Source organism: Fringilla coelebs, assembly GCF_963513975.1.
Source record: "Fringilla coelebs genome assembly, chromosome: 2".
Lineage (NCBI taxonomy): Eukaryota > Metazoa > Chordata > Aves > Passeriformes > Fringillidae > Fringilla > Fringilla coelebs.
Window position 1 is genome coordinate 105,970,204 of NC_140029.1, and position 15,427 is coordinate 105,985,630.

General features: G+C 37.8%; 1 protein-coding gene across 2 annotated transcripts in view; it reads right to left on the reverse strand.

Moving 5' to 3' along the window:
- Nucleotides 1–5,344: 5,344 nt before the first annotated feature.
- Nucleotides 5,345–15,427, reverse strand: part of USP25 (ubiquitin specific peptidase 25) — an 88,358-nt gene continuing 78,275 nt past the window's right edge. For both annotated transcript variants that reach the window (XM_084226566.1, XM_084226565.1), the window contains 6 exons: nucleotides 14,695–14,873; nucleotides 13,854–13,932; nucleotides 11,924–12,003; nucleotides 7,271–7,394; nucleotides 6,399–6,594; nucleotides 5,345–5,949 (listed from right to left, as the gene is read on the reverse strand). In XM_084226566.1, coding sequence (XP_084082692.1) covers nucleotides 5,777–5,949; nucleotides 6,399–6,594; nucleotides 7,271–7,394; nucleotides 11,924–12,003; nucleotides 13,854–13,932; nucleotides 14,695–14,873 — 831 coding nt within the window. In that variant the 3' untranslated portion in view covers nucleotides 5,345–5,776. The remainder of the gene's footprint in view (nucleotides 5,950–6,398; nucleotides 6,595–7,270; nucleotides 7,395–11,923; nucleotides 12,004–13,853; nucleotides 13,933–14,694; nucleotides 14,874–15,427) is intronic.

Consider the following 15,427-nt stretch of genomic DNA (forward strand, 5'->3'; position numbering starts at 1 on the left):
AAACACAGCAGTATAAACCTTAGTATGCAAAGAATGTTTAGGATTACATCCTACAGAAGGAAGCTGAAGTAACAAATTGTCTGTTCAAGCTTCTTGCAACAACCACATAATTAAAAATCACCATCAGTTGAGAGTGGAACAAGTGCCAGTAGTGCCAAATACAATGACAGGTCTTAATCTCACATTGAAAAGTATCAGAGATGACAAATTTTACTTCAGAAATTCAAAGAGAAGTTATATGCATTTCAAAACATAATGTACTTGTTGAAACAGACTGAGCAAGGGAGGGAGGAAATAAGAAGGCTTTTTTAAATATCGAAACTAAACTTGGACTTCACAGAACAATATTATCTTCCTGGAGGAATGGGGGGGAGTCATTTGATTTTGTGCAGACAGTTTGTTTTTTGGTTTTTTTACTTTCCAGACAAAAAAGACTTCATAAGCAGATTACAGGAACGTATTATTATAAAGCTACAAGTTTTTCAGTTTCACCGAACAAAGTTCCTAACAAAAGCCAAACACTCCAACCTCTTCCCTAAGAGCACAGGTTTTCTTCAAATTGCATTATGTAACACTGACTTCTTGGCTTAAAACTTAATCAACTAATGATTTTTTTCTAATCCACATAAAAGTTTACTATGTTTACGCAGCAATTCCCTCCATCTCATGATCCTGTATTATCAATAATTTTTTTAAAAAGCAACCCCTCCCCAAACTCCCACAGGTTTCCCAAGCCCTTAGCCCACATTCAACTGAAAGTTCTGCTGTTACAGATTAAAGGTCACAGACAAAATGCAAATTTTGTTTCTTGAAGAATATCTACAGGAATTAGTGCCCTTCCCCTTTTGTCTGTATATGCACAAAGTACAAATGGGTCCAGGGAACTTCTACACAGATAACAAAGCAGATACAGTCCTGAGCACTGATAGGCAACACCCAAACACAGAACACAGACATGGGTAAGGACTGCAGAGTTACTGACTGAAATCAGCATAGCAGGAAAAGCTGCTTTTTGCCAGAAGTTGTTTGAATGTAGTTTTAATAAGTCAAGACAAAATGTAAAGATCAGGGTAAACTGAAAACTATTACCCAATAGGAACAGCCTCTATGACCTTCATAAACCAGGATAGTACTGACATACAATGCACAAGACACCCCCATGCTCCTTAAGTGCTCAGTTAAGTCAGGCTCTAACAAATTATTTCATTTTTTCTTTTTTTTCTCTTGATATGGCAAGACATGGTAAAGAAAAACTCTGCCGTTTAGTTGGCTTTGGCTAACAATCCATAACTTTCTTTTTTCAGGCTCTCAAATGCTGAGCTGCCAAAGTGTGTGTGGATGGTGTTATATGACCTGCAGATTCTGCCCAGGCCTTTCCAGGAAAAGCAAGACAGAAACTGAAGCCCACACTAATCAGATGGAAGCAGAGGAATCCTGGTTCTGTATCCTGGTGGTGAAGGTACAGTTCAAGCTGATGGTGAATCAAAGACTTGATCAACTACAAAGCCTGAAAAGTCAATATTTACATGACCTTCACTGAGGAACAACAGGAGAGGGGAAAATAAAAAGTGAAAAAATGAACCATGGAGCCCAAACTTTATTTTAGAGACACTTCAGTTTAGATATGAAGAGAGCAATGAAAAATGACCATATCCTAACATTCATGATGAACCCATCCTGTGACCATTATCCTGAAAAAAAGCCTTTCCCACTATGCATTTCCTAGCCTGCGAGAAGGGGATTTGTGTTGATCCCAACCACCAGAAAACAAGCTAAGTTTTTCTTTAAAATTGCCACCTCAAGAAACAGTTTTTGAGAAGTACGAGTCCTTTCCTGCTATTTACAGAGAAGATCTGAAATTCATAATTGAGAACATTCCATGGCCAAGGCCAAGATTTTAGGGGCATGACAATAAAGCTGGAGCACACGTGTGTATGGCAGACATGTCTGCAAAAGTTCAGAGACTTTGCTCCCATATGGATCAGAACCAAACTAGAAGTGCTGAACCAAGCAGGAATGTTCTGCTGATTCTTGCCTACAAAGAAAGACACTCTTTAGGAGTTAAAAGTGTTTGCAGTTAATAACTTACCTGCTATGACCAGGACCTCAAAAGATCTTCAAGGACACAGTACATAAAGAAAAACTGGATCCAAGCACATGTTATGAAAAATAATTGTTTCACTTGAATCACTCCCCTTTGGAATTCTACCTACTGCATTTTGCTAAAAGACCTCTTTAGATAAGAGCATTTTCATATCCATATTATTGTCCTCTCCAGAAAAGAAAAATGGAAAGATGCAACCACTTTCACTGCAAAGACTGATACTCACTTTTCTTGTATTCCTACAGGCTCACACCTAGAATATATATTTTTTTAAAAACACACATTTATGTTGAGAAATGCTGCACAGATGAGGTGACTCATTGCAAGACCTTGAGTGGTGCATTGTTCCATCAAAATTCTTTACCTTATGCTTATATAAGGCCTCCCACAGACATCTGGAGTCACTGGAGATTGAGAGAAGGAAACGTGACAAAATGAAGAATATGGGCAGCAACCATTGTCTCCCTTTATGAACCTTTACATTTGTTGGACAGTATCCAGCTGTCTCCCGTGTGCTACTGGTGGAGTCCAGTTCCTTTTGGGAGCTGCAATCTTCACAGGAGTAGCCTAAAAATAACCTGAAAGATACTTAATATTATGAAATTGTGGTATGTTAATGCTTGAACACAAAGCATGTGCTTTTGGGGCTGCTCATACTTCAGGATTTCTCAAGCAACCCTGTTCCCTGTAGTGAAGCACAGACTGCCCACAAAACAACACTGACTCACTAGTGAAGGTCAAGTTCTTCGTGTCTGCTGTTTCCCAATATCTCACATCTAAGAAGTACAAACTGACCCCATCCACCCATCCTCTCCTTTTGTTGAGCTCAATGCTCCTGCTGTTCATGGTTCTCTGCTAGGCTGAGACTGACAGACCTCCTGAGGTAGCTTGAACTAGAAACAACAGGATCCTCAATACTACCAAAATATCACTTCAAGTAAGGCAATAAGATTGGGCAGCTAAAATGAAGACACATGTTTGAGAGAAATTTTAAAAAAGGCAATTAACTGAAAAAGGGTAAGTTCAGGCTTTTTCTCACTATGAAGCAACATCTGGAAAAAACCCCACCTTTCACTCGATGGTCTTGTAAATTAATTTTGGTTAAATTTCCTTGATCTTTCTGTGTTCCATTAACTGAGAAAAAACTCTTCATAATCCCCATGCTGAAGAGACCATACCTCCTTACATAACTCAGCCACAGATTATCAGGTAGCCAAATGGACTGTATGCTTTACTGCCTTACAGTTACTTGTAGAGGTTTGGTGCTGGGCATTGTGAACCCAAGCTATCAACTGCCTTACTGCAGTGAAAAAAGCAAGGCTTTTAAGACAAAGTTAATGTAGCTATTCATGATTTCACTGAAGGTTTAAACTCAGATATTAAAATATATTTAAACAGCAAAATACATATATATTTATTTCTGCTCTTCTACCTTCTCAATTCAACTCAAAAATTTGTCTCTGCAAAGGAATACACATTTATCTTTATTACTATGAACCTCAATGGATTATTTTCATACTTTTAGAAACTGAATTTAAAAAAAACAAAAACCAATTCTCATCCTTCCTGTCTTTCTTTTAATTGAAAAATCTTAGGTATTCTTCCCAAATGAAATAATTTATTTCTCTTTTTTACCTTAGAAAGAGTGCCTTTCCCCATGTGTTTCCCCATGTGTTTGTTGTGAAAGATAAGGCAGATGAGGGTACTGGCTCCTTTGGGGTAAGAGGGGAGCTTTCCTTAAAAGCTTCCACAAACACTCAAACTCAAAACCTGTTAGCCATAATGAAATAAAGTTTCTCTTTCACTTCTAATTATTTTTACTATTATTAAAAAAGTAGGAAGTCTGATCTGTTCAAACCCTTGTTTAAAAATACAGCACTAAGTAGGCATATTCTTGAGTTTCAAATCAAAGTTGAACAGGTGCAAAATGTAAAAGCTTTTAAAATATATCCTCTCCCACTTCATAGTAAGCATACCTTTTTTTCTTTAAGAGGGATATTTCACACATAAACAGTCTCAGAACTAAAATAATGCTCCTTTGCAGTATTTCACTTCTAAAAGGTCAATATTCTTTTTTAAAAAAAGAATTTGATAAAATAAATGGTTGGTTTGAAAAACCATGAAGCACTGCAATACTGAAAAGAGGAGTGGAGAACAGTCCTGAACAGATTTGGAATTGAAGGCCACATTCCATTCCCTGTACATTGTGATCCAGTGTCTCTCCAGAGCAAACAAATTCTCAGACTGATACGTGCTAAGATTGAACTCGGCTGCCTCTTGCTTATGAGATGCCCACATTTCTGCCCACTGCACTTCTGGGTGGTCTGAACTTCATCACTCCTTGCCTTCCCTTCCCTCTGTGGGTTTTATTAGCAGATATTCAAACACCACTTGAAAACCTGTAAGGAAAAGTTGTGTCGCTCCAATAAAAACATACAAATAAATATTCACATATTTTACTGATCTAACACAAAATGTTCTCTAAAAAGAGAAGGAATCAAAATAGTGTCAGGTAACAGGATTACCTAAGGACGCATTAAATCTCTTTTTCCACAAAATAATTAAGTTTCTTCATTAAAACCAGACAGTATTTCAGTTCCACAAAACAAGCCAGATAGATATGTTCTTTTACTTCCAACAGAAATTTAATTAGGACAGATAAAAGATTTTTGAGATATTTTGTTGCAACAATAGCAACCCGTTTCAAGTAAAGAATTAAAATTAAGATTTCATTTCTGGTCATTTACATGACTCAAATACCAATTAAAAATGGATTAATCCTTAAGCTTCATAAATTCAGCTTTTTAAAATCTTTATTTTCTCTACTTAGACCAATTTTAAGAAGTTTTGCTTAGAAGGTGTAATATATTTATACTGAAAATATTTTAACTTTTTTCCTTCAATTTTTTTGTAAGAATAGAAGGAAGGTGCCATTATTGTTTTGCTTCAGAAGCCAGTCCCTATCATTAGAAAAGACTTGGCATAGCCATTCACACGCACACTAAAGTGCTTAGGTGCAGTATCAAACAGACCAGTGAAGAATATACAAAACACCATTGTGTATAATACTGTGACAGTTTTTCAATATATTCACATACAGTAATCTCTGAGTACCTGAAAGGAAACTGGCCATAAATCCTAAAGAACCTTGTCTATAAAATTGAGTAACCCATCAATATACTGTATCTCTTCTAAAAATACCCGTATTTTACAATAATATACAAGGTATCTGCTTGCAAACACAGAAGTAGCCATAAATAAAACTTTATTCTTTCTTTTCATTTACAAGCTACCAAGTACCATGTATTTACACAGCACTGGACACTTAAAGTAGTTGCAGTCACAAAATGATCCAGACAGCTGTTGATAAAGTAAAGGATCTTAAGATAAAAGCAAAGTAATACTGTAACAGATAAATGGCAAAAAAGCAGTTTTGCCATAATGATCAGACTTGCATGTTGCATCAATTCTGGTTGAAACGACTGAGCGCCATGCGATTCTCAGCTTTAATCGTTTGCAGTCTGGCTAAAGTTTGTACAGTCATTTCTCTTTTGCAGTTATTAAAATAAAAAAGTTAAAAACTATAGCAGCAACAAGCAAACCCTGTGACAGGAAGGCAAGGTTTAAGAACTAAAAAAGTTTATACAATGTGCTTAGGAAGGTCTGCAGAATTTATCTTCCATCGGCTGGAGTTCGACTGAGTGACAACATGATTCGGGCATATCTTTCACACAGTTCATGTGTGGAGTAGGAGGGTAACTTTGGCGGGTCATTGAAACCTTTAATCTCTGTAGAACAATCTAGCAGTTTTGGCAGGAAATCTGTCAGTTTTTCTTGCAAGTTGGCTGCAAATCAAACCAGAAAAACAAACGTAAGCATTTATGTCCACATGTAGAATTGTTCTTTTTCTGCCCAATGTTGACTTCTTTTAAAATTAGCGGGTAGAGGAGGAGGAGGAGTTTCACTTGGAATAATTCAGATTCTTTAGACCTACCAAGCAATAACTAGGACATACCAATTCCTAGTAAGATGTTGATATAAACTCCCCTTTAGATAGCCTAACACCACAAATGTTTTCCCATTCAAAAAGCATGTTTCCTTTACAGCCTGATACGCCAGTGCAACATATGGAAAAATCTTTTATTTAAATGTGTACAGAATTATCCAAAAGTCAAGGTAGCTCAAAAAACATTACCAAGGCAAAAAAGATACAGGTTTAATTCCAGATATTGAAAACATCATACTCATAAAAAAGGTGCACAAGGGCCTTTTATCTTAATAATAAATGACTTACGTTCCATTTCTTGTCCAAGATAGGAACACCAACGGTTCCTCATATCTTCCACAGCAACAATATCTTTCTCTTCCATTTCATCCACCAGTAGTAATGGCAAACATGGGACAATAAGCTCGTTCATTATGATCAGGCCATTATTTACTTCCTGATCGTCTCCTGATTCAAACAGTGCTGCAGCATGTTCATTTAGTTTCTTCAGAAACCACCACAAAAAAGGAAAGCATTTTAGTACACAGCATTTCACAGTCTACCATGCATCATTATCAATTTGTTTCAAAGCACAGTCTTCCTACAGAATTACCTGGCAGTTTGTATTAACCACAGCTGTATTTTAATATTTACTCCACAATGCATATGCTGTACTAATCCACTTGAACTGGTGCTGTTCCTCAAGCAACTTCATTTCATACCTGACAACTCCAATTTTGCAGCTGTTTTGTTAAGACTGAGATTCTATCACCAGCTTTTATTTTTTCACTATTGTTAAAAGTGACATAACAAGGAAAAAATCCCTTGTTTCAGGCAAGGGATCATTGCTGATGTCTTTCCCAATATTTGTCTCCTTGTCAAAGCAGGGTGAGTCCTCTCACTGCTCTGTCAACCACTGCTCCCACCCAGCCCAGATACGACTGCAGTGAGCCCACTATAATCATAAAGAAAATTATTGGCTATTCACAATAAATGGGGGGAACAATGTTTTCTTCTTTACTTTTGCTTTTTTTTCCTCTTACAACCTCAGTATTAAATTACTAATGCAGGGAGGTTTGATGTTTGTTGTACATGATGGCAACACTTTTCTATTAATTAACTTTATTAGAGCTACGCAGCGAACTTAACATTTTGAGACATATAGTTGCCCCTTCACTTACTAGCAAACACTCCCGTCTGTAGTGAGATATCAGCTCTTCGTCATGCCCTCTGTAGGGGCCTTTGGACAAGAGTTCTTTGTTATTCTGGTAAGCATAGATAAGGTAGAGCAAGGCTTCCATGTAACTGAAGTGAAGAAACAAAAGCATTAGGTGCAACATCCACATACCACCTGCCTCAAGGTAACTACTGTGTACCTACAAGGACAAGTAACTCCACTTGCTGGAGAGCAAGTCCACCCCTTCCCACCAATTTCTTCATAATTTTTTTTTTTTTAACCATACGATTTTGTCTTTTACACACACTAGAACAAATTATTTTATTATTAGGTTAGATCATTACAAACAATGTCTGATCCAAAGCTCACTGAAACCAAGGGTTATCATTTCATTCACTTCAAAAACAATGTTAGACTGGCCTTGAGTATCTATGAAAACTTAATTTTTCCTGACTGAATTAATGTCACATTGGGTTTGAGTTTCCATTGCCATGAATATCTTGATAGCATTCTACACCTCAGCAAATAAGATTTAAAGCTGTCGCCTTATTTCTATAACAAAAACTGTGAATTTTTAAGCTTTACTAATTGAAAGTTCTTCCAAGTTACTTGAAATCTAATATGATGGAAGAAGCCATCACAGCACTTCAACAGCAGAAGTGCTGTCAGACTTTTGATATTCCTGTCTTTCATCTGAATGCAGACGATAAATGCAAGGCTAATTGGTAGAGAAGGAATAAGAGAGCACCCAAGAACCTATCAGTTAGTAATTGACAGAGATCCCTTCACGCACAGATGAACAATCTCCCCTCATACTGCTGCACATCATCTCCTGCAAACACCTGAAATGGTTGACTCTCTGATTTACTCAGTTATGACAGACAAGCACTGAAAGCAGTTCCAGTAGCTACCCTAAAAACAGGCAGTTTTATATCTCATTTTTACTCAAATAATAATAAAAAAAAATCTAGGAAGAGAAATTTCCTAAGGGAGTGGTTAAAGGAACATGAAATTGTGCACTCCTTCCTGATGAGAGTATGAGCTCATGTGTCAAGTTGAAACTACCAAAACGAACTACCAAGCTACTGAAAAAGGCTAAAAATTATGTGGACACACAGAGCATATCTGAATACAAGTCAAGAGTTTTATATAGTAAATAGCTCAAGATGTAAGGTAATACCTCCCAATGAGACAATATAGAAATAGGGGAAAAGGCTACTTCAAGTCCATTTTTCCAAGCCATACCACTGGTTACCAATAAAACTGACCAGACAGCTGGAAATTCAATGTAGGAGGAAAGGGGAAGAAAAGATGATTACAAGAACTGAAACTGCTGGTTATAAAGCCAGAGGGGGTGGACCTTCTCCTGTTTTTCGTTCAGTTCTTTGTGAAACTGCAGGTTGAAGCTACAGTGTCAATAGCTCTGTTGATGCAAATTACAACTCAGTGGTGGTAGTTATTTACAGTCACCCTCTTCTTGCTCCTTCCCTCGCCCTTTCCTGAAACAACTGTGGTGCCATTTAACACCAAGGTAAGTTATTTTAGATTATCATGACTGTATATCCAAGCTCAGACTCCTTATATATCTTGGGTCTGAGGAATGGACTACAGTAAAATTAGCAAACAGATCCACAGAATCATAGGGTGGCCTGGGTTGAAGGCCATGGGCAGCGGGACACCTTCCACTAGACTAAGCTGCACAAAGCCCCATCCAACCTGGCCTTGAACGTTTCCAGAGATGGGGCAGCCACAGCTTCTCCAGGCATCCTGTTGCAGTGCCTCAGCACCCTTAGTGTAAGGAATTTCTTCCTGATAACTAATCCAAACCTCCTCTCTGTCAGTTTGAAGCCATTCCCCCTTGTCCTGTCACTCCGTGCTTCTGTAAAAGGTCTCCATCTTTATTGTAGGCTCCTTTCAGATACTCAAAGGTTGCTTTCAGGTTTCTATGCAACCTTCTCTTCCTTCAGGCTGAACAGCCCCAACTTTCTCATCCTGTCTTGACTGGGCAGGTGCTCCATCCCTCTCATCACCTTGGTGCCTCCTCTGGCCTGGCTCCAGCAGGTCCCTGTCCTTGCTGTGCTGGGAGCCCAGAGCTGGATGCAGCCCTGCAGGTGGGGTCTCAGCAGAGGGGGCAGAGGGGCAGAATCCCCTCCCTGCCCTGCTGCCCACGGGGCTTTGGATGAGCCCAGGACATGGTTGGCTTTCTGCCTTCTCACAGACGAACTGCACATAAGTTCAAGTGTGTGCAGCCTAAACTTAAAATCACTGAAGCTGCTCACAATATAAAAATAAGGGAAAAGGTACTTGAAGTCCATTTTTCCTAGCTATGAAAACTCTTCATACCACTGCTTACCAATAAAACTGACCAGACAGCTGGAAAGTCTGGAGCTCACTAGGTTGAGGCATTGGAAAAGACACAGAAAGCACAGAAAGGCAAAATTTTAGCACTGTTTTGAAAAAGGCATTTCAGTCAAAACTGAAAAGCTGTACTGGCTTTCCAAGAAACTTAAAAGGCAACTGGCAAAGCATACAGTTTGTTCACTTTTAAGTTGCTACCACAAGAGTGAGCTGCAGGCAAAACTCCTACCAAGGCTCATTAGCTGCCTGGGTTCTCAGGCAGAGTAGGTTACTACTCCACACTAAAGTCAGAGGAGATCTTCCTGAAAGACCCCTTAATTCTCCACCTGCAGTGAAAACTGGGCCTTGTCATTCACCATAAGGGATGACAAGTGACCACTGAAAGTAGGCGTGAAAAAGATACACCAAACTAATATTGATTTCTGTGTTTGTTCAACACATTACAATTAAAGAAATAAATACTGCTTGAATAAAGGTTGACTTTTGGCTCCAACTAGACATTGAGTGCTGCTAGGTTATCATTTAGTGGTTTTGAAGCTGAGAAAAGTTTGTCAACAGAGAGGTGGGTTTGTAGGGGAAAAAAAGCCTCAAAACAGTCCTACTAATGAAGATCATATTTCTATTATGAAAGTCTATCCTTTCATTTATATTTTTGAAGTTATGTTTTTAGGATTTTAGTGTTGAATGAACAGACAGGGATCCACAGTTTAGTCTTGTTTCCAGCATAAGGATGGTACCATTGCTCTCTCAAGTGTGCAAGGTGGGGATCTCTGTAAATCTCTGAAACCTTTGGGAACCTGAAGCTGAAACACAGGCATGTATCTGCACAAGATGCCTTTGGAGCAGGTCACTGGATAGCCAGATCTCACTCATCCACTAACTATACTTTAGTCCTACTATCTTTGTATTAAAAGCTTCATGAAGCACTTCTGAAATTTTACCTTTTATTTCTAATAAAAGGTATTTATTATTTCTAATATTCTCCAGATTAGAGTGTAAGTATTATCACATTGGTGATAATAGGCTTGTTTTTTAAATTATGAAGGTGCTTTATAACGAACATCTCACCCTAATTCTGCAAGTTATTACAAATAGTGGAGAACGTCATTTAGCACATAGCAGAAACCTGTGCTTCCCTCTCTCCTCCATGGCATAACCAGAATATGTTATGGCAAGAAGGAATTTATTGAAAACATTGGTATTTTACAATTGAAGGTGCCACTCTGGAGTCCCAGTGCCAAACAACTTGAAGATGTTTCACCCCAGCTGTAATCTTAAGAGAATGCACAAAGGGGTTCCTATAAACCACACCAATGCCTGTAACATTTTTGCCTCTTTAAGGAATGAAGCAACACCAGACTTCAAATAAGCCAGGCAATCTTCTGACTAACATTTGTACACAAACTGTTTAAGACCAATAGTGTAGCATATTTCAATTTAGATTATTAGTAAATGTACTGTTTATTACATGGTGGTAACCCAAAGACAACCCAAGACTCTGGGCTCATGGTGTTAGTTTGTATAAAGAGAGGTATCATGTCACAAAGGCAAGGCTGTGTCTTTTGCAATCAATTTTCCTGTATTGTTTGGGGCATTTCTTTTTTGTGAAGATATAAGATGAGAAATATGGAGCAATTTACTACTCAACAAAGAGAAAAAGAATGAAATTTGACTCCCGCTACAAATTTCCCTACCTATTGTTTTATACATGAAAAATCAGTGATTGACTACATTTACACTGTAATCACCATTCTTGTTGCATGTATAGATCAGAATAAATATGAGCTGTTCTGAATTAAGTACATAAATGTCACCCATTTTATACAGCCACAATTTCTGACTTGGTTCAAAAAGAAAAGGGAATGAATCACCATTGAGTTAAGGACAATCAGCTACAACTATGACAGCTATGCATGACAGTTTTTCTCAAATATGTTCTGTTTTCCTGACCTTTAAAGGCTACTGTAGGTAGAGTTTTGGCTCAGACTAATGCAGAAGGTAAAACTGCCTCAGTGGGAAGACCCAGCCAAAAAGCAGAAAGACACAGACTTGACTAATTGCGTCTGCTAATGAAAGCAGACAAATGTATGTGCACAGAGTGACATCCAGAGTTCTTAAGAATAGAAGAGAAAGAAGAACAGGGGTGCATGTGGAGGGGGCTGTAAAGAACCCATGGCTTGTATAAGAAATTGGAAATGGAAATTAAACACTTCATAATTTAAAAAACAGCTCTACTTATCAATATTACATTTTGCTTTCACATCATTCCACCACATTTGAGTTCTATACTACCACTTACCTCTTTTTTTGGAAAAACTCCAATCCTACCATGAGAAACATGGTTGTTTCCCTGAAATGTCTATAGTCTTGATGCCATCTCTGCATGTAAGAAAGGGTAAATAGAACTTCATCCACAAAAATGAAATATAATTTTTTTTTAAAAACACATACCCCCCTCCAGTTAAATTTAGTGTCCAGTCACAGTAAGTACTAAGGATGCCAGTGGGCTTGCATATGAGGGAAGTCCACCAGAATCCACCCCTCCCTCAATAAAAACAAAATTTTTACATATCTTATACATTTCTAGACGAGATTATTCTTACAGAACCTATTACCATTTGAAAGAAACAAAGCATCTTTGCAGAACCACAGGTAAAATTATACAAGATCTTTTTCTTTTTCTTCCCTATATTACTCAGGAAGTGTTGGAAAGCTTTTTCATATGCCAAATATTAAGCTTAATTTTCAATACAAGAATTATATAGAAAAAGCCTGAACACTTTACATTGGAAGTGCCAAAAAAACCAAATGCAACTCTGATAAGCTGCTCTTGCTGAAGCAGAACATTTATCTTACTGCATCACCATTGATACCGAGTGACTCCTGGTTCACTTTACAGGTAAATGCTCCAGGTGAGAAAGGCACTTTCTCTACAGAGGGTTAAGTGCTGACTTTCAATTGTGCATTAAAGACAAAATAGGGGACAGAACATCATAAGGCACAGCTACAAGCAGATTCAACAGAAAGAGCTTGAGAAAACAGCCATAAAATGCCAGCTCACTATACGGGACTGACACAATCGATGGAGAAACCCCCAACTACCTATTGCAGGAGCTAAACAAGGGGCACTTTTCTGCAGAGGAACAGAAGTTACCCCCACTCCCCACTCTTTGAGCTAAGTCCAGAATTGTTTGTTCTCTCTGTGCAGCATCATCCAGAAAATGGTAAAATGCTGAGCCCTGCACAGCCAAGAAAATGCAATTAAAATGTCACTCTGAGGGTCCCTCCCTATCAGTGAGTAGGGAGGCAAACTGTAATGCAGTAGTATCTACTGTAGGTCCTAAACCTGGTAATGAGAAGTGGAAATTAAAATATTTTTCATTGGATTTGTGAGGGAAGATTACTCTCAATTACCCTCCTGATCAAGTTGTTTGGACCTACCAACACAACAAGGAGGTACAGGTGGTGCACTGCAATCTGCCCAGGACATAAATACCCGCAGTTAAAAGGTCTTAATGAACAGTATTACTCAGACTTGAAACTGATGCTGGAAAATCAGCTACAGGCTTAGCTTTAAATGTGAGATGAATTATTTTAGCAGCTATTAGTCACGATTATTTAATGTCCAATATTCGCTCTCACTTTCCCTCCAAGTTTTTCTAAACAGCACAGGAGGAAAAAAAAACATTTATACCAAGTGACTCCTGGTTCACTTTACAGGTAAATGCTCCAGGTGAGAAATTAAATGAATAAGCTGGTTATGCATGGTCTCAGCAAAGAAAAGAATCTGCTGCTCATAAGAAAATGGGAATAGTAGCTGCAGAGACAGCTGGAGGAGAAGCACAAATGGGACTGTGCCTGCCATGCAGCTCTCAAGATGAGCAAGGCTGGGCACAGACCACTCTCCTCCTTCCTTGCCAGCTGCCTAGAAAAAGCCATGTGGCTCATGTGGTGATAAATTACAAAATATTGTTAGTGACGTCAAGACTCGTTAACAAAGTAAGAGCAGATTCCAACCTGACACTTATTAATGACTCAAACACTGGAATTACAGATGTGGAAAAAACTGCTTTAGCTCAAGAGCAGCCTTTAGACAAATAAGGGCTTTAAATAAATAGCCAGTTTTAACTTCTCAGTCTGAGACAAGAAGAAATTTGTGAAGACAGAATTCAGCTTTACTGATAACTATTTCACATTACAGCTTAATTTAAAGCATAAGCAATACTGACCTCATATTCTTCCATGTTTACTTCATCTGGCTTTATCATTTCAAGTTTGGCTTGAGCAACCTTCATTATGTTACGGCACCTTACAAAAAGCAAAAGAAGAAATCATTAAGTATTACTGGAAATTTACAGAGTACTGTATTATCCTTACAAAGACAGAAGCCTCAAACAGTATGAGCTACAGCCTTATCAAAACCAGTATGAAAATGCCTTGGAAAATGTACATTTTATTATGCATGGTACAATCAGCAGGAGAGGGCACACTTTTGAAGTATGTGTGATGGAAACTTGTGCTATTTAAAGGATTATTTCTTTTATTTCACTACATTGCCACATTGCTTAGTCTTTCTTTTAATTTTAAATTTCAGATAGTTTGAAACTCCCTGACTATTACTTTGCAGAAGTTTAGAAGATTATTTCCTACACAGAAATCAGGCTGTTTTCTAACTTTTAATTTCCCTTTTTATATGAGTTAGGAGATGAAATTTCGAGTGGAAGAGAGACATAGTCTTGCTCTTGAGTAACTCACCCAGTTGGAAAGACTTTGCTCTCTACTACTGGCTGTCAGGGCAGTAAGAAAACACAGTGAAAAAAAGTACAGAAAACTATGTGCAAAATTATGAACAACACTGAGCATTTCTAGTTATTTTAGAGGAGTAGAAACTCAACTTCTTGATTAGTCTTTTAGCAGGGATTTTTATAAAGATGATTTGTTTTACAATGTAAGTGTGCAAGCTATTAACTAGGAAATAAAGCCAAACGCACCAGCCAAATATGAAGGGGTGTTTCCACACATCAGAGAACATTCATGAACACAGGAAATGAGATGTGCAGATCTTATTACCTTTCATCAAAGCTGAGATTGTGATCTCCAAACTGCTCCAGTAATGTCCTCTCAATTATCTTCTTTGGTGCCTGGTTTTGGATGAAGTAAACAATTGCATGACGCAAACGATAATCACATTCAGGTGGTGGATCTTCCTGGGCTAATTTTAGCAGACGTGTGTACTCCAACTTAATTGCCTACATAATTAAAAAAAAAAAATAGACATTATTCCTTCTGGCTTTTAACTCAAACATCAAAGATACAAGATACTTTATGTGCCATGACATTTTGCCTATAAAAATTTTTAGCAGTTCCACAGACCACCCTTCTAAAAAGTCTAAACTGTATTTTTAAAAAGAAAACAAAAAACCCCACAGATAAATTGTCAAGTTGGTACTCTCTCTCACCAGTTAAGCCTGACAAAATCCCAAGTAAACCTTCCCTTCAAAAGTAGTTCCAATCCTGTGCTATGTCTCCCTGAGAGGAGATTTATCCAATCCTTAGAGAGGTTACTTTAAGCCCAAGACAAGTATAAGATTCCAGACACTTGACCTTAAGAAATTTTTACCTTACGAGACTTCAGAAAAAGTACCTCTAACACATGGTTAAATGCAAAGACATAAATAAATAATACCCTACAGGAAGTTTAGTGAATGTGTATGATTTGGAAAATACTAAGTGGAACGAAATATGTACTTCAATGAAAAACAATTGATAGGATTTCTGAAGAAAATAATAATTCAATATGAAC